Source organism: Coturnix japonica, chromosome 1 (assembly GCF_001577835.2).
Source record: "Coturnix japonica isolate 7356 chromosome 1, Coturnix japonica 2.1, whole genome shotgun sequence".
Lineage (NCBI taxonomy): Eukaryota > Metazoa > Chordata > Aves > Galliformes > Phasianidae > Coturnix > Coturnix japonica.
This window is the reverse complement of record NC_029516.1, coordinates 2,060,786-2,080,699: the sequence shown is the minus strand read 5'-3', so window position 1 is coordinate 2,080,699 and position 19,914 is coordinate 2,060,786. Positions and strand designations below refer to the sequence as shown.

The window sequence follows — 19,914 nt, the reverse complement described above, 5'->3', positions numbered from 1 at the left end:
TTCCAAGCTTAGCAGCTGGACTCTGCAGCCCTTACAGCAGCCAAGTCACTAATACCTCTTCCCTCGGGCAACACAGCTGATCTCAGGCAGGGCTTGCCAGCAGCTCTAAGTAGACTCATTAAAGGAGAGCACAGCCCACTTAGTTACACTTTTCAGACTCTTATTTTCTCTTCAAGGATCTCTGGGTTCTTTTTCCAGATGGGAAGCATTAGCATCTCTGATTCACAGTCACAAAGATGCTCTTAGAGTTTTCCCTGCTGTGCCATACAGACCACAACTTGTTGTCCTCTCCCCAGTCTCTGCAGTCCTGTCCCTCCAAATTTGCTCTAATATATCCCAGACTTATCCCGAGGGATAATGTTGGCCCTTTTTCCCCCTTTCTAAAGCCACAGAAGGCAGGTGATTGAGGGGTTTCAAAACTGTTGGTTTGAGAGGACCTGTGCTGCAAGCATTAGTATGGAGCACAAGCGGAGCAGATTTGCAAATACATGGAGGGGCTTAACAGCCTGGGAAAGTAACTCCAGTGGGAAACTCCAGCTTAAATCTAAAGGCAGCTTTTTGAATGTGCGGAGGCCTTGAGGCTAAACAAAATAAATAAATAAATAAATAAAATCAAAGCCAGATTCAGGCACAGCCTTTCTCCCTGTGAACCCATAGAGGGTTTGCTGCTGGCAGAGGTCTAGACAGAAGGGATCCCACCAAACCAAAGGGTTTGTTCCTTTCCTCAACTTCAGTGTAGGACTGTGAAAGCAGTGCAAGGTCACACAATAATGCTGTGCTTGTGCAAAGGGAAAGTAGGACAGGGTAAGGCAGGATCAGTCTCCTTGCAATGATACTTCCATTCGCATTCCTCTTAGTGTGTCCTTGTCCTGCAAAGGAACAACAGCAGGGATCCCCCAGCAAAGGATGCTTGAGTACAAAGGAAAGCATGAGCAATCCCATATCCTGAGCCCTGACTCTGCCATGAGATTATGGGGCAGGAAGACGCTCTGGTGCTTCTCCATATTCCCTTTGCTCAGACTTGAGCTTGCCTCTTACTTGAAAGAACTAATTAAGGATGGAAATCAAAGCCCAGAGGGGGAGCTATTATAGCAGCCGGGGTGCAGTGCCGACTATAATGCTGATTTCTGTACATGGTATCAAAGCCAGCCACATATTGGCAGAGCTGAGGCAGATTTCTGCAATGACACTGTAGTGAACTGGTGGAATAAACTAAGAGAATTTCTTAAGACCTTTTCTAGGTCAGGTAGACCAACCTCTTCCTCTGTCCTACCCTTAAATGTTGAAGCATTTAATCCCTGATCTGAAGCCAGGCCTTAATTTTTCAGCACACAGACAGTGCAGGGCTGGCTAGAAGGAGGAAGACAAGGGACTTTGATGGTTAATGATCAGCGCTACTCAGCCCTAGAATAAATGAAGTACTGGCTTCACAAAGCTTCTGGAAAAATTCCTGCCCCAACTCCAGCCTAGGGAGATAAAATTCCACCATCAGACACAGAAATAATCATAAACAGTTGAGGTTATCTAAGTCTTATTTTGTTTTAGGACTGAGCCAATACTGCAGGAGGGAGCGTGATTTCACCCCTAATGAATTTCACTATGAAATAACAACAGCAGGACAATTCTTCCCAAAGATTTCAAGGCCTCTTTGCTTATTCCATCAACAAACATAACATTCCTGGGAAGATCAGAAAGTGATACCTTCCTCAACTTGACCATGTGTAAACTGAGGTGTGGGCTGGTTAGATTAGATGGTGTTATGAGCCAGAGGAAAAGCGAAGACTGAGATAAGGCAGGTTGAGTTCCTCGCTCCCTACTGCAGCCACTGAGGCACACTTTAAGCTCTGCAGGGATGTGAGGAGGTTAAATGTAGGTGCTTAAAGGCTAAACTTACCGCACTGCTACAGGGAATGTCTTTGACTTTGAGCCAGGCCAGATCTAATGTCCCCTCTCCCCTGTAGCAGGACTGCAGCCTGTCCTTGATGCGATCGTTGATTTCTTTCAGGACAAAGATGCAAAGAGCAGACTCATCCAAGGATTTCATCTTCCTTTTCTGCCCCTTGGAGAAGACTGTGAAGAGGATATCATCCTCAGGGCCAACACCCAAAGACCTTGCTAAAATGGCTCCAGCCTTGGACAAGTAGGCTGCCTGGAGCAACCGGTACTCCACCCCATTCTTCTCACATCCAATGGGCACCTCAACATAGGAGTTAAAAGCTGTGTCCTCTTTGCACAACCGGACCAACTTAGAGGTATAAACTTGTTCTTTCGTGGTGGAACCAGGTGGTGAGATCATCTCAGGCTGCAAAGTTAGGAAATAAACAAAGTTACCGCTGCTGAAGCCGTAGATGTAGTAGATATCAAAATCAGGGATGAGAGCCAAGGTGTCTGAGGGGATTTTGATCATAGACGCCACAAACTCATCATGGAAAACATATGCAAACATCCCATCTGCCTCAGAGTTCTTGGTAAGCTTTCTGCTGGAAATAGTGGGGAAATACTCAGGTTTGCCATCCACAGCAGTGGCAATGAACAACTTGTCATCCATGTTGCTGTAAGAAACAATGACTCCAAAAACAGAGCCACTCTCATTCACGCCAGAGAGGTAATGCTCCTTCTTGTGGAAGGGTTCTCCCAGCTTGAAGAGGTCATCCAGCCTCAAAAGCTTACAGATGCCCTGGTAAAGACTCCCACAGGCTATCAATCGATTCTCCTTGTAGTCTATAAGGAGCATTTTGTTGATGTTGTTAGTGGGTGTCAAGGGTTCGTTGCAGGTTTGGACTATCCTGGGAGGATAACACTTGGGATTATCATCATCAGGACCGGTCTGGTGGGTCACCAGGACCTTCAGGTCACTGGAGAGTTTATAGATCCTGTTGACAGCTCCCAGGTAAATATGCCCAGTCCTTTCATCAACCACTAAGTGATTGAAGTTCCCCTCCATTTGGTCTCCAGTGAAGGTGATGAAGGGCCTCTTTGGGTGGGGAGGCTGCTGCCTCCCAAGAGGTGACACTGTGGCAGATAACAGGAGGTGAGAAACCAGGCAAGTCCACTTCCACATGGCTGGTGACATATTTAGAAAGGTTTGTATTCCCAAGGGAACGAGGACTGGAAGCTGTAAGTGTCTTCAAAACACCAATTCCCTGGCAGATTTTGTCCTACAAGCAAAAAGAAAAGAAAACAAAAGTATGTTACTATTGAGTATTTCTTCCTCCTCCCTCCTTCACAACCATGCCATCATCAGAGCATATTTAATTGCTAATCCTTCTTTTCTCGCCTCAGAGCTCTCTACTTAAAACCAGCACTAAGGGAGCCCTCCTGAAAGAGAAGATGCTGGTAGAAAGAGCAGAAATCACATAGCAGAATAATAAATCACTGCCCTTTTAACCTCTTCTGCACACACACGTGCCCCATGGTACAGCACAAAAACTCACTGGAAGCCAGAATAGTGCAGAAACATCAAGCATTATTACTGTTTGCACTGCCAATTTTGACCCAACTGTGTATTTGTCAAGGCAGGCCAGGAGAAGGATTATTATCCTGCTCTTCCAGATGAGGGAATGAAGCCTAGAGAAGGTCAGGGACTTGCCTGCAGGGACAAGTCCAGATGGCTGCTAAGCTGCCTTGTGACTCTTCAAGTTTGCCAGGACGAAACCAGCTCTGGTGTGACATTAACATCCTTTCAGGGAGAGGCTGGTCCAGAGCAGGACTGTTTGAACAAGCTCTCTGTGGCTTCCAAATCAAAGCTGCCTCATGCCAGTCCAGCTTGAGGTACAGATGCAGGAGTTATGGTGTGCCAAACTTGGTGTGCATCAAGGGGCACACTGCCACGCACAAAGCAAACTGAGCACCAGTTTGTTTCCCTCATAGAATCACAGAACCATAGAATGGCTTGGGTTGGAGGGGACCTCAAGGATCATGAAGCTCCAACCCCCCTGCCACAGGCAGGGCCACCAAAGTCCACATTTAATACGAGACCAGGCTGCCCAGGGTCCCATCCAACCTGGCCCTGAACACTTCCAGGGATGGTGCATCCACAACCTCTCTGAGCAGCTGTTCCAGCACCTCACCACTCTTGTAGTAAAGAATTCCCTCCCTCAACTTAAAACCATTTTCCTTTGTCCTGTCATTACCTACCCTTTCAAGGAGTTGGCTTCCCTCCTGTTTTTAGGCTCCCTTTCGGTACTGGAAGGCTACATACATACATACTCCCATTCGAAGCATCTATCTGCTCCTTGTTCCTCTTACTTTTCAGGAGTCATTCTATACCAAGAGAAGCTTTCACAGAATCTTAGAATCACTAAGGTTGGAAAAGACCTCTGAAATCTCCAAACTAAACTATCAACTCATCCCCGCCATGCCCACTAACCATGTCCCTCAGTGCCACATCTACCCCTTCTTTAAACACCTCCAAGGATGGTGACTCCATCAATTCCCTGGGCAGCCTGTGCCAATTCACTACTCTCTGTGAATACTTTTTTTCCTAATATCCAACTTGAATCTCCCCTGGCGCAACTTGAGGCACAGGTAAGATGGATTCCCATTGCCTTGTGTCTTGTCAGACAAGCTTTTTGCTGATTGCACAGCACTTATTACAGGAGGCCAGGCCAAGGCACACTGATCTTACCCCTCTCCTTCTTTAACACCCAGATCAGAATTTCACAACATTCTTTTTTCCTTATTAAAAGTGAAACAACTCAAATCCCAGCTTCAAATATCTTTGTGATTTGAATGCACTTCTGCAGACCACCATCCCATCACTTCTTACAAAGTACCTTTGCTGGAATGAGGGGTGTAATTTGCTGAGTAAAGGTGACGACAGCCAGCACTGTGCAAGGAGGAGGCAAGGGAAAAAGTGCTGCTTGCAAATCTCAGCGGGGAGGAAGATGTGGCAGTGACTCTGGGCTGGGATTCACAGCTTTTTCTGTGCCAGATGAACAGCAAAATTTACTACAAGGAATAACAAAAAAGAGAAAAAAAAAAGTCTTCTTTTGACCTGTAAACTGATTAGATCTGATATCAGAAAGGGTATGTCTGGGCTTCCAGAGCATCCACCACTTTTATGCCACCCCAAATCTTTCAGACTTCTCACAGCAGCCAGAATATCAAAGCAGCTGCACGATCCCCATCCCCTCCCTCTGCCCTCCCTACCACATCAGCCACAGGCGCTGGTTGGAGGACGGACAAAGGTCATTTTGCATTTACTTTAGGCATGTTTACTCTGTTCTGCTTTGCCTTTCTGGTCAAGCAAATATTTAATAAAATCAAGATTGTACCGCAGAGTTGGCAAGACTGTCCTGTGAGTTAGTGAGGATTCACTCTGCAGGGATACACGGGCTGGTCACGTCGGCTTTTAATAACCTTTATTATGATAGATAGAGAGGCAATGGGATGAGCACTCCCTGCATAGGCATTCCCCTTTCAAAAAGAGGCCATCCTTGGGAGAGCAGCAGAAGAGGGAAGCTGTCCCTGTTTGAGTCCTGTGTTCAGAATCATCACGTGGTGACCCTGAACACCGGCGCCTGTCACTTCTGAGTTATGATCCATATTTCTAACGGATACTGCTTTCATCGGGCACTAGACAGATGTAGGAAGAAATTATTCTTTTGAAGCACAGAAAAGATATCTATTTTACTCCCGTATTTTACTATATTTTACTCCTCTTAGACCTACTGAGTCAGCACAGCTGCAGGACAGGGAAATGGGAACTGCTATTACCTATGCTGGATATTAGGAAACATTTATTCCCAGCAGGAGTCATGAGGCATTGGAACAGGCTGCCCAGGGAGGTGGTGGAATCACCATCCCTGGTGGTGTTCAAGAAAAGGGCAGATGTGGCACCGAGGGACATAATTTAGTGGGTTATTGGACTGGATGATCTTTGCCAACCTTAATAATTCTACATTTCTATAACCCCAAGACTGAAGAGGCACACAAAAGCCCCTCTTCTGCAACATGAGCTGTCAGCCCAAGGATTATTACAGATCCCCAGACCTGAGTTGTAACAGCAACAGGAGATGCCCCTTTAAAATAACTGGTCAACACAACATAAGAGGAGATGCACTCCAGATGTGAAATCTTCAAGGCCCAAGCAAATGGGAACTGTGACTGAGTTTGAGAAGTGTCTGTGACTTACAGAGGAAGGAGGGAAACGTTCCCGCAGGGAATGACAGCAGATTTGGTTTGGAAACTGGAGGGGCTCCAAGAAGGGTGGATGAGGTTGCACCCTTTGAAGCAGCCAAGGACACTTAAAAAACAGAACTTCATGGGATTAGATGTTCACCTGCAGTAGGAAGAGCCAGCAAGCAAGCACAAATACAGACTGTGGAAGGAAGCAGGGAGCCTACCATCTTTACTCTGCAGGCTGAGTGACCCTAGGAGGTCTAGGTTTATCCCTGAATACTCTCCCTGTTCACCCATCTGCTCACACTGTCCTGCATCCTTCATCCCAGGGTCTCAATCAGTACTTGAGTCTCTCAGGATTAAAATTTCTGATTTGGCTTAATTATGAAATAACAGCAGAGGGCAGAGGCAGGGAGGATTGGATGTTTAGCTTGCAGAATAGAGCAGGGTTTGCATAACCCCTCAGAGAATGCACCAAGGAGAAAGGGTTTTATGCATGTCTTTTTATTATCCATGTCTGGACAGCTGGAGATCAGAGCAGTTGGGAAGACAAATACTGCAGTGCCATAGATATACACAGTCTTCTAAGCTGCAAGAGTCTAATTATATTACAAGAAAAATAAACAAAAGGCCAAACTGAGCAGGCAGTCAAGTCTGGGCTTAGGCTCTGGTCTGGGTATTTCCAAAAGAAGCCCAAACCACCTCCCAAAATAACCACGTTCCCTTGCTTTTCCCCTTGCTGACATGGCCAGCAGTGACATGACCCAGTGTGCAGAGCTCCTGTGTGAACAGATCTACGTGGCTCCTGCCACATCTCCCTCTTTGCCAACACATTCAGGATCCCTGGAAAGGTCACACAGTTTCTATAGCCCCATGGGTGTGTGTTGGGTACATGATCCAATGATCCCAAAACTGTACAACGTGCATCTCCCAAGGCTCTACAACATGCAGCTGTATGGGCCTTGGACAAGGAAAAAGCCTAAGAAGGATTTCTAGCTTCTTTTAACTGGAGACCAGCACAAATCCACCCCATTACACTTACTGCTCCCCAGAGAGTGAAGATGGAGGACAACAGCATCTCCCTATTTGGTTCTCAAGCACACACCGCCCTCCTGACATCAAAGGTTGCAGACAGACTCAAATCACCAGGTTCCCTGCCATAACCACCTTCTGCATCAGGGACACTGCAAGGTCAGCAGCAACATTTCACTAAGAGAGTTATCTGTGATAACCTGACTGCAGAGAGTTACAGAAGCAAACCTACTCTGTGTCCAGCTTCAGTAAGGGTCTCAGAACAAAGCACACATTAGAAGGCAGCAAAAGCATGCTCAAAAACAGCACCAAGAGAGGAACAAATCTGCCACCTCCTCCTGCAGAGCATGCCTAACAAACACCACACCGGGGTCCCAGCATGTGGTGGATCAGGCTCACATGGACCCCAATGGGTTATTCAATTGGGAACACCTAGTTAGGAGGAAGCCAGCAGCAACCAGGACTATTGGGCAATGTCAACAGCATGAGCGCTGTAGTTAATGAAGTCAAACATTAATCAGGCAGCACGTTCCTGTTTGCTTTTGCTTTGCTCAGGCACGGCTATTCATTTGCTGGGACACAGGAGGCCGTGCAGATGCTGACGAGGCAGACGTCCAGCAATAGAGCCGGCACACAGCAATTCAGCACCAAGTGCAGCTACACAATCCCTTTAATCTCAGCTAAAGATTTTTTCCTGACTTCCCTTAATAAATCCTGATTACCATGGATAGATGCTTTTCTCTGGGAGCCGACACGGCAAGAAAAACTCACACAGGCACATTGTCGACAGCTCCCCAACAAAGAGCAGCTTCTAACTTCAGCTAAATCCTCCCTCCCTGAACACACAACCTGTTTGATGCCTGACGGAAAGCAAAGGCAACTCAACTCTCTCTTTGAGGGCATCCAACACCTTTTCTTTTCTTTTTGGAGCTTGCCGCAATGAACAGATCCCAGCACAAGCTTCAGCTTGTCCCAAATAGAGAGATTAATTTCAGCAATAGGTTGTTTGCAAGGCACTTAAACACCAGCAACAGAACGCAGCCTTCACTCATCACACAGATTATTCTATTCAGGTACTCACGTGTTGCACATCACCTTGTTACCTGTGCATTTGACAGAAGAGCATTAAAGGAAAGGATTAACATTTGCCATGAGTGGGACTTTCTTTCTTCCTGATTTCCCAACGGAGAAAACTGCACATGGATGCTATTTCTCTCTGCATTTCAGACTTAGTTTCCTACCAGCAAAAGCAGGTCAGATGTGTGTTCCCTTGTGCTTGGCATGGTGAGAGGAAAGGCTTGTAACATTCCTCCAGGAATTTGCTATATGGAGATTTGATGAAAGAACACATATGTGCAGTGCCACACAAACATGAATGGAGTTCTGAGGTCATGGAAATAACCTACAAATCCTAAGAATGGGGTTAAACTCTTCTTTCTTGGGCAGATTCTCCAGTTTCCCCTCCACATTATCTCAAAGTCTCCTAAAATTCATGACCATTTTTGTGGTCTTTTCCAGTCAAAATGGTTCTATGAAAACAATTGTGAGGCCAGATCTATTAAATTTATTCCTTAGCTGGGGAAATGTAAACCCCCGGACAAACAAACAATTGTAGTAACAGCACGTGAGGCCATAAATTTCAAGTAAACAGTGTCACAGCACTGCCTGACATTGTTGCTCTTTGTACGAGGAATGTCTATATTAGATCATCCAGATCCAAAGCATAGAATCTCTATATTAGGCCAAAGAGATCCAAAGCACAGAAAAAAAGAAAAAGAGCCTCTGAAGGATGCCCAAATAAAACCTTAATTTTTTTGTGGACCTAGTCTAGTATCAAATGCCAAAACCCCACTTTGGTCTTCCAACATCAAGAGCCTCTGACCTTGGGTTTCTTCCCACGTCACCAGGCAGATATTTTCTTGTTGGCTGAGGCTGTAGAACACAGTTTCTGTTGCACCGAATGCCAGTGGGTGGATGTTTTCCCCTGCTTTGCAATCTTACTAAGATCTGTGAGACACAATTCCTCTCTCTCAGGCTGAAGTTTTGTAATTAGCACTGTATAAATCCATTAAAAGCCAAATCTTGTAAGACAGAGACCATACTTCAACTGCCTCCTGAAAGCTTGGCACAAAGAGTAAATCCATATTCACAGTGACTTTGTGATCAGTGGCTATTTCACTCTCCAGATCTACATGAAACAACAGCAAGGATAAAACATGGGGCTTACAGGAAAAACAAAGCCTTTAGACCTTGATCTACAGCTTGTTGGAGCACCGAGATCTATATTTGCAGCTGGGGAAACCACTTGCAAAGAAGCCAGAAGAGAATCCTCAGTCTTCGAAGTCTGAGATTTTACTACATATTCAAAAGGCAGCTGGAGCAGAGCAGCCTGAGAAACAGAGGAAAAGCAACAGGATGAGGAAAATCAGAGATGGTACCAGGGTGAAGGATGAAGTTCCATTCAATCCATTGGATCTACTGTGTAGAATCATAGAATCATAAACTATTCCAAGTTGGAAGGAGTCCACAAGGATCATTGAGTCCAACCCCTGTCTCCACACAAGAGCACCCAAAATCCCAACCCTATGTCTGAGAGTGGTATCCAAAGTTTGATGCTGTGATCACTTCCCTGGAAAGCCTGGGATGCCTGAGCACACTTTAGTGATCACTGTTTTCCTTTTCCAAAACCCTACAGTCATAAATAGGCTAAACACACAGCAGGAGCAGGAATAGAAAGAAAATGTCATCAACAGCCCTTTATAACTGGGAGGGAACAGAGAAAGGAATGGTGATTTCTCTTCAGCGGCACAAGATTTGAAGAACAGGCAAGAACACTCTCCCTTTATGCTTTATTCAGCTTTTTCCTCTCATTTTGTGGCAGATATCCAGACTGTTTTGGAGCATCAACCACGGGCCACTCATGGGGACAGTGGGAGGAAAGATCTGACACAGCAAATCCTCCAGCTTCTTCCCACGTGAAAAGCTAAAGACAGTCAGGTCAACCCATAGCCAGATCTTGAGTCCAACACACACATTATCACTCATGGGAAGAGGCCATGCTGCCTGGCATTTGCTCTTCCAAACCTAAATGAGATCTTCAATTTTCTGCAACCATTAGCAATATTTTCATGGTATTTTTATGGTTTTTATGCATATAAAAGCAATTCTTTACTCTACTTTGCTTTAAACAGGTTGTCCAGGGAGGTGGTGGAGTTACTGACCCTGGAGGTGCTCAAGAAAAGGGTGGATGTGGCACTGAGGGACATAGTTTAATGGGGGACGGGATGGGTTGATGGTTAGACTGGATGGTATTAGTGGTCTTTTCCAACCTTAATGATGCTATGGTTCTATACTGAGGCTGTGTGAACACAGGCCTGATAAGCAGCGGCTTTGTGAGCATATTGTGGAGGATGGGGGCGAGAGGGGGGTTGGAAGCAGCAAAGAACACAAATGAAACCAGCAATCAGACACCCATCCTTTAAGTCAGTGCCACCACAGTCCAATGAATCCCCATTTTACAAGCTGGATGATCACAGCAATCACTTTCAGCAAAGAACCAATAGCACAACTATTTCTCTCCCTTCTCCTCTTCCAAATAATAATAATAATTGTTATTATGTGAATGGTTACAACAAGTTTGCTCTTAGTTTTCTCTTCCAGTGACTTTGTCACTTTAAGTCAGAGGACAACCTAGCTGCTGCCAACACATACAAAAGCCAATGGGAAGTTATTCTTAGAGCCCTGCCCGGCTGTTGCTGCAGGATAACTATCATCAAATCATGCCTGACAGCCTCAGGATACTGCTGAGATAGAAAGGACACCTATGGCTGGGATCTGATCTAGACAAGAGACAGAACTGTGCTAATACAGGCAAAAAAGAAATAACTCATAATCACATGCTATGTTTGTTAACAGAAAGATTAGGAGAGAGCTGGTGTATACCCACACAACCAGCATTTGCAAGGAGAGACACAAATCCATCCTGCACAGCATACAGACATTTAGTTTAGCACGGAATTAAGCAATACCCAGTGCAGGGCACTGTGTACATGCATAATTACACCAAGCATTAACTGCAACAACTGCAGCTCAGGTTGCCTGACATGTTCCATAGCAGGGCTCAGTTTTAAGGTCCTCATTACTTTGACAGTCCTTAACTGCTCTGGAGATGATTTCCTCAGCTCAGTGTTGGCCTCAGGCTAACATCTCTGCAGAAAGTTGTATTCAGAATGACACGGGCAATTGTGGGAACTAAATGAGGAGAAAAGTTTTTGCAAGTTATTAATATTTGCATCTGTGTATGTTTGACCTTGGTTACATTCTTTCCACTGTTTTGATGAGAAGTTTCCTTACTTTGGAGCAGGTGATAATAACTGGGAGGGTATTGTCAAGAGCATCCTTTGGCCATGATTCAAAGTGTCTGCATTTGACCAGGTTACGGCATCCAATAATCAGTGCATCATATATGAAGAACAGTCTCCCAGCGTGGATCAGCCAGCACTTGGGCTACCACCATAGGATGAGGAAAACACACTCAGCATCAGGGATGAAGGGACTAAGCAGGTTTACCCATTTGCTGTGTCAGCTGGAGGCTGCATTGGCGCTAAGGAAACTCTTCTCTGTTTCCTGATGGAGTTACGCTGTAGCTCAGTTTAGTCAACCCAACAGGAGACCAACAGTAGAGCACACAAGGAAGGGAAGGCTGGAAGTGGAGGAGGAAGAGAAAAGTGGGTAGAGATAATTTAGTAGAACGGATATGAGCAGAGAGTGGGACATGTGGGAAGGCTGCAGATTTGTGAATTCTATAAGCACTGAAACATCCTCTCTTCATGAATAGCACATTGATCTCATAGCTCCTGGTTCCCATAAGATGGGCTTCCTCCAGCTACTGACTAAGGTCAAATCACTTATACAAGATTGAAGTTCTGGGGAGAAATTTCCATTTTTGGGTAGTGTGAGAGCTTGGAAAATTTGTATTATTTCTGTAAGAAACTTAAAGAGAAGGGAGAATGAAAAAAAAAAAGCAGGTAATTGCTGAACTCTATAATAAAGAGCAATCATAGAATCATAGAATTGTTTGAATTGGAAGGAACCCTTACAGATCACCTAGTCCAAACCCCTGCAATTAATAGGGACATCTACAGCTCAATCAGGTTGCTCAGAGCCCCATCCATCCTGACGTTGGATTTGTCCAGGGATGGGACATCCACCGCATCACTGGGCAATCTGTTCCAGTGCCTCATCACCCTTAGTGCACAAAAAACCTCTTCCTTACATCCAATCTAAACATAAAACAAACTGAACCAAAGGAGAGTTATCCAGCACATTTCTGAGCCATTTTATGTACATTAAGGCTGAAGGAGCAAAGCTCCCCTTCCAATTCCCACCAACATTTAACACTAAGCCTACACTGAATTATCAAATAATGAGCCTTAACAGAACTAATGCAGTCCCCCCATATGTCACGCTAGCACATCACTCCTTGTCTTGAGCAACCCTCAGAGAAATACCACAACACTGCTCGCAGAGTTAACCAGCAGCTCTTATCCAAACTAAGACCCATTTCCTAACTTTGGACATGGTTTATGAGCAGTATCCGTGGCAGGTGGATGGCTGGACTAGGTGACCTCAGAGGTCTTTTCCAACCTTGGTGATTCTAAGATCCACCTAGAAACACCCCAGAGAGGCAGAGGTCCAAGGTAGTGAAATCCAGCCCATCTCTTCATTCCCCAGCCATGTGCCACTGTGCCACAACTGCTACTCTGCAAAGCCATGTGTGCAGCACCAGGGCTACCTCCTTTCAAGCTGATTTTTTTCCATCATTGTCTCCTAGGGTGCATGTTTTAGGAACACACACATACCCTAATGGCTCCAGAGCTGTAAATTCCCATCAGTCTTAAACTCATCCACTCTGTGAGCACTCTGCCAGCATCAGCAGAATAGGTGCATTACACACTCCGTTGTCATTGTTGAAGCTGCTTTAAATAGTCCAGTGGTGACTGCACTCAGTGCGTCTGCACAGATGCATCCAGGGTGTCCTGAGATGATACAGAGCAGAGCCCTGCTGCTGGCAGCCAGCCTGCAGAGCTGGTGGGAGGAAGGGAGGAGGCATCTGATCCAGCTATTCTGCTGCGAAAGCGAAAGCTCTCTGCAATCTATACATGTGCGTATAAACACAAACACTGGGAGGAGACAGTCTCAGGCTGCCTTCAGAATCAGAAGCAAATCTATGAGCTCCTTCAGTTTGCAAAAGATGGTTTAGGAGTTTACAGTAACCAAACCTGGGTTGTGCTACCCCCCAAAGAAAAGTTCTGTGCTTGCTCAGAGTGCTGCACGCAGAATGTCACCTCAGTCTCTAGTTGAATCCAGATCCAAACGCCATCTGCTTTATTGTTCTCTGTATAATGGCACCTGTGTCTAAGGCGAGGGGCATTTGTAACGTGGGAGTGTGGGAAGGCTGTCACTGTTGGTGAAATCCTGCTCATTACAAATGGAGTTCCTAATAAAAGGATGTAAGAGCTGGAGAAACACTGCAGAGGAGATGCTTGTGTGGTAAAAGAGTAAGATCCAGCAGGGACTGTTCTTTACATGCCCTTCTGTACCCCACAGTCCATTGCAGAGAATAAGACTGCTGCATTTTCCTCCTCCTCCATTCTTCCCCAGGACAGAGGGACTCTAGCAGAGGAGCCAACACATGCATTTTTAGCAATGCACAAATGCCAGATACCACCAGTCCCATGCATTCCTGGCTTCCTGGGATGCAGACACCATTGCTTTGAGTCAGGAGCATCCCACTGATCTCAGAGAGCATCGTGAGTGCTCCAGCCTTGGATCCTGCACGGCTGGGATGCTCAGACTGGGGCAGCAAGGGAGGCTTGAGAGGCTACAAATTGATTTTCAGAAGTTGGATCCTGTAAATAATTTGCTTGGAGAGAGAGAGAGAGAAATGCAGTTTGTATTATTGACCGTGGAGCTTGACTGAATTCAACTTTGTCTTTCAATGGGTGATGCTGAACTTACTGGGAAGGACATGAGGAGCACGCTTGAGTGCTTCTCATGCAAAAAAGCACAGAGCTAAGGATGGACTGGGACACCTCCAAAAAGCAGAGAGGCTTAATAATCTAATAACACTTTGCCAGATGGGCCCTTGTGAGATCCACATTGGCAAACATACTCAGGAACTGTATGTACCAAATCTCACTCTACCAAGTCCATGGTCGTAGCTCAATACTATGGATCTGTCAGACTCCCACCTATTCTCTACAGTAAAAAATCCCCATCAGAATGAGCCCGCAGCTCACAGATGCAGTCCTTCCCAATACCCAAGAGCCAGGATCAAAAGTGCCACATCCACAGGTGCAAAAGATGCTATCAGAATTCATTGGGTTGTTAATAACGAGAACTTTCTCCTCCATGGCCATCTGCATCCCATACACCCACACAAATGTAGCACTTTAGCAGCTAGAACATTCATTTAGTGAAAAAAAAATTCCCTATTTTCTCTGTCTTCCAATTGTGCACAAAAGGTAGCACTCAACAGGTGGTTTCCCTGGTAGGACCCATGCAGATTAACACTGTGAGAAGCACCACGACCTCAGAACGGAGGTTTTCCTACGGAAGAAATAAGACAAATGAACCCTTCTTTTCTCCCTGGCTTTCTGTCTACAGCTCCCACACATCACTACCAGTGGGGCTTTAAAACTAAACTAAAACACACTGGGTCTACGTGTCTTGAATTTAGTCTCGAATTTTATCTCTTCTCCTGAAAGCTCTGTGTTTGCTTGATCGTCCTGCCTTCCAAGTCCTACAAGTGCCACATGTTGCACAGCTGGATTCCTGACAGAGAAAGAAAACAGGAGGGAAGAGAGATTTATATACATACATATATATATATGTATACACATACACACACACAGACACACACATGTACACACACTTGAATGCAATGGCCAAAGCTTTCAAAAATCAACTGCAAATTTCAGCAGAACAGTTTCAGATATCCAAGAGACCTACATGCAGGCAACAGAGAGCTCTTGATCCTCCAAAAATTTGCTTTTTGTAGGCAGAACATGAAGAAAAAGGACCTGGGAATCTTGGAAGGTGTTGCTGCTCAGATACTCCTGATCAGCTCTCTCAGAGGAGGTTCAGGTTGGATCTTAGGAAAGATCTGTTCTCCAAAAGAGTGGTGAAGCATTGAAACAGGCTGCCCAGGGAGGTGGCAGAGTCACCGTCCTTCGAAGTCTTCAAGAATAGTGGAGATGTGGCACTGAGGGATGTGGTTTAGTGGGCGTGGTGGGGATGGGTCAATGGTTGGACGTGGAGATCTTTTAGTGCTCTTTTCTAACCTTAGTGATTCTATGATGCTATGATTCAGGAAAAGTTCTGCAGAAAAGTCTTCAGCAAAGGCTGGAGATAGGACAGCTAGAAGGAAGAACAGATGTGTGCAAAAGTAAGGGAAACACTGACTCGTAATTCTCAAACTTTTAGTGTGCAAAGCAAGAAAAGCTAAAGAGATGAAAGCTCGCTCATCTGAACCAGCATTTTAAAGAACACGCAACCACATGAAAGAAAAAAAGAAATGAAGAAAATGTTTTTTTCCTTGAAATCATCATAGAACCATCACAGAATCATTTGAGTTGGAAGGGACCATTAAAGGTCACCCAGTTCAACTCCCCAATGAAGTACTGCACTCCTTCCGCAGCAGGAGTGGGGAAAAAGTCAAAAACAAAGCAAACGAGAGATTCAGTTCATAAATAAGAGAGAAGGTCAGCTTTCTCCTCACCAATTCCCACAGGAATTGAGCACGGTATTTGATATAGGGCAGAGATTCGATTCTTTCCTCCACGTCAGCAGGCTGATACATCCACTTCCCACCTCTCCATCCACCTTCCCCATAATATTGCAGCATCACTGCAGGCAGGCTTGGGTCCCTTCTGCTGAGCAACTGCTTCAGCAACAACCTATTAGAGTTCAAAATGCATCTCCTTTTAACCCTGAGCTGAGAAAGGGGTGATTCTGTCCATGTTTGAGGATAGGCTCCTGCTTCAAGGTGCACGGAGACCTTGGAACTGGCTCATGATAGGTAGCAGTTGCACATCAGCAGAGAGCAGTAGAGGAGCAGGCTAGAACAAAACAATACTTGGAGACCACTTGTTTATCATAAAAGAAAACAGTTTCTGCTTTATTTTATAAGGAAGGAGAAGCAAAGAGGGAGAGCCAGAGGAAGCAACCACCAAATGAAACTGCTGCACAGAAGGGCCGTGTGTTTCTCTTCCAGCTCACTATTACAACTCTACATGGCATGCTGTAGCTTTTATATATCCCCATGCAGGTAATGAGTAACCTCAACATTATCCTCCCCATACACATAGCCAAAAGGAGAGGAGGTACAGCAGGAGAGCATCTTGCATGGACACATGGAGCTGCTCTTGGGGGAAAATGTGGCTCAATGCATCCCATGCATAAGCCAATCAGAGTTATGGAGATGTCTGCAGGAGCATCAGCGCGTGCAAGACCAAGCACTGAGAAAGCAGATTGTCACCAAGTTACAATCTGCTTGGGATCCGCTCCAGGCCTATGGCACCTTGCTGCTGCCCAGCTTGAGTGCTCATGGCCAAGCTCCAGCCAAACACCTTGGAGGGAGGAGAAGTGGTGCACAACCCCATCCTGCACCCTCTTTGTCACCAGCAGCATCTGTACCTCCTGAATGAAGAAACCCAGCTCGCAGAAAGCCACATTCCCAGACACAAAGGCTTCTCATAGAATCATAAATGTTGAAAAAGATCATTAAGATCATGTAGTCCAATCTTTGACCCATCGCCACCATCATGCCCGCTAAGCCGTGTCCCTTTTCCAAGATCACGTTTTTACGCACATTTAGAAGATATGGAAGACACAGCTATGTGTATGTGCATGTGTGCAGATCTACTTAAAGGATAAAGGAACTCCAGCTTCAAGTGCAAATGGGAGAGAGAATTGGCAGTGTGATGCAGTGACTCAACCCTACTGTGCACCCCAATGCAGTACAGGGTATCCCATGGGCTCACACTACAAACACCCAGTTTTACACTGGGAAACAACAAGGAGTTCTCTCTGTTTCCATGTGGAATATGAAAAAACAGAGAGAAATTAGTATAGAGGTGGTCATACTGAGAAGATGCAAATCCTGTGCCTTGACTCCCCTGGGTGAATGTGGGAAGCAAGTCCTACCAGGTCTTATTGTTGCTAGAAAGATCAGCTGGGTTTGAATAGATGCTAAAAAACCTCACTTTAGCCCAGATTTGGAAAGCTTTGGGAAGAGCTTTGCATCTCATCGTGTTCTGATTATTTACTTCTCCAAGCTAAGGAGAGACCTACTTCACACACTGCCTCCTGGAGAGGCGGAAACATCAGGCATGTAAAATAAGAAGGAAATCGACTTGATAGCTCCTTCCCCCTCCTTAATGGGTAATACTTTCCTAATTATGCCCGCTTGCCATTTCCTTTTCCTGTTTTATTTGAGACATTATGTAGAGAGAGATTTGTACTGGAAGTCATTACTTTCATTCCTTGGCGTCCCTTTGAGCTGCCTGACTTGCTGAGGCAGGCAAGGACAGAATCTCCACTATAAAGGAGGAAGAAAAGCTTCCTCAGTGGTTCTGAAAGGTGTTCTTTCTCGTGTCCATCTCCTGCCATATGCACCTTACCTCCCTCCCCATCCTTTTCCCTCTTCCATTGGGCAGAGAGGTGCAGCACGAAGGATACCCTGTGCCTCCTGCTCTCTCTGGGCCATGGTGAAAATCTTGGGTAGGGAGTGTAAGCCAAAAGGCTGCAAAGATACTCCAAGTCCAGGACCCAAAGTAAATGCTTCCAGCTGGGGTTCAGGGAGAAACCTGATGGTCTCATAACTGATGGGATCCAAGATGGCATCAAGACAACCTTTGGATCATACCATAACCCAATCCAAAAAACTGGTGGAGAAAAAATAATGTTAGAAGCAAATCATAACCAGTCTGATCCCACTGCCACATGGGTGACCCTAACTAAGTCTTGTATTTGCTGCAGGCAGGCTCCTTCCTTTAGCACAGGTCCCTATTAGTGCTATGATTAATTGCAAAGAAAAGAGCATGGTAACAAAAACACACCTTCCTCCACTTGCATGCTTCTTGTGGGTGCATCCAGCCATCTGAGAGGTACAGAAAGCCCATGGGATTGACAGGGATTCTGGCAGAGGGGTGGGAATCAGCATTTAGACCCCCCTACATTCCTCTCTCTACCTCCAAGCTGCACCTGACAAGAAGGCCCCCAAGCTGTGCTCCTGCACCCTGGGTGTTTTTCTCTCTTCTCTGCAGGGAGCTCAGCTTCCAAGAAGGGAAATATAAAGCCCAAGGGGATTGACTTCAAGCAATGAAACAGGCCCTGTAAAGGAAGGTGTTTTATTCCTGCTTGAAGGAGTGCTTTAAAGAGCTTCCTTTTGTTTCCTCAAAGGCTGGGAAGAATGTTTCCCAGTCCCAGCCTGGCAGGATGGGGAGGGGGAAAGTGGAGAAATATGGGAGAATTCAGGGGCTCCAACCTGCAAATACCAGCAGAGATTTCCCCACATCCCACCTGAGGCATCCTGCACTGGTCCAGCCATTCCTGCATCCTTCCCACCCTGCATGGAGTTCATCCCGCTGCACAGCATCTTCAGCAGCAATCAATGGCCTGGTAAACAACATCTAGAAAACCTATATTATTGGGGCTTTTTTTATATCCTTTTTTTTCCCCCCCTTTTCCCCTTTTTGGATGGAGAGGAATAGTTGGGCCTGCTGGCCACACATTTTGCCCTCCACCTGCATGCTACACTGCACCTGCACTGGGTGGAGGTGCAAAGCAGCGCCGCTGCTCCCAGTTTCTCTGGACATTTCTCCAATCCTCCAATCCATTCACCTCCTGGCCCCACCGAGCCACTCTTCTGCAGCAATTCAGCATCCTCAGAGCTACTGAGGTGTGAAGGACAGAAGGTTTCCCTGCAGAACCACCTCTGCAGTGCTGCCAGCTTTGAGGTGAAGCTGTGAATACAATTTTGCATCCCTCCTGCACTGTGCACTTCCCAGACCAATGGATTTTTCTGAAGACAGCTCTAAAAGGGGCTCACTGCAGAACACCCTGCTTCAGAAATCAAATGGAGCATTGCTCAGCACCCACCCTACAGGAAATACCTGTTCCTATCCTTGTACTTGGAGAAAAAGGGAGACCGCAAGGCAGGATGAGTCCCACTCACAGCTAGAAAGCAATAGTTGAGAAGCACAATTTGCTCTGCTTGGCATCACACAAGCTGCAAAAAGCCCTGGAGCAGCATAGCCCTGCACTGCCTGGCCAGGTGCCCAGCTGCAGGAGGGCTCAGGCAGAGCAGGAGCCCAGGACAAGAGTGCTGGAGGAGCTTCCCTGCCTCCCAGAGCAGAAGGATGGGTTTGCAGAGAGGGGGGGACTTCAGCAAACAACAGGGAGCAGCGTATGCAAAGAGATAAGGGAAGGTATTTACCAGGCAATCACTACAAGGTCCTGTGAATATAGTATTTGTGATGGATGAATAGGCATATTATTACAGAACTTAATGCAAACCGGTTGCACCAAATGGCGACATGCGATTACTAGTTGGGAAATAACTAAGCTCATTATAATGAAACGCTTCACTCAAATCCCCCTCCAAAGGATGCATCTGACGGAGGAAGGAACCTGTGACGGGAACATGCAGGGGGATTTGTTTAACCAGATCAGCCTACTGGGCTGCTACAGCCT

The 19,914-nt window shown here is 45.9% G+C and overlaps 1 protein-coding gene across 3 annotated transcripts in view; it reads right to left on the bottom strand.

The window, feature by feature from the left end:
* Nucleotides 1-19,914, bottom strand: part of PLXNA4 (plexin A4) — a 397,375-nt gene that overhangs the window by 368,688 nt on the left and 8,773 nt on the right. For all 3 annotated transcript variants that reach the window (XM_032449091.1, XM_015861239.2, XM_032449104.1), the window contains exon 2: nt 1,895-3,158. In XM_032449091.1, coding sequence (XP_032304982.1) covers nt 1,895-3,073 — 1,179 coding nt within the window. In that variant the 5' untranslated portion in view covers nt 3,074-3,158. The remainder of the gene's footprint in view (nt 1-1,894; nt 3,159-19,914) is intronic.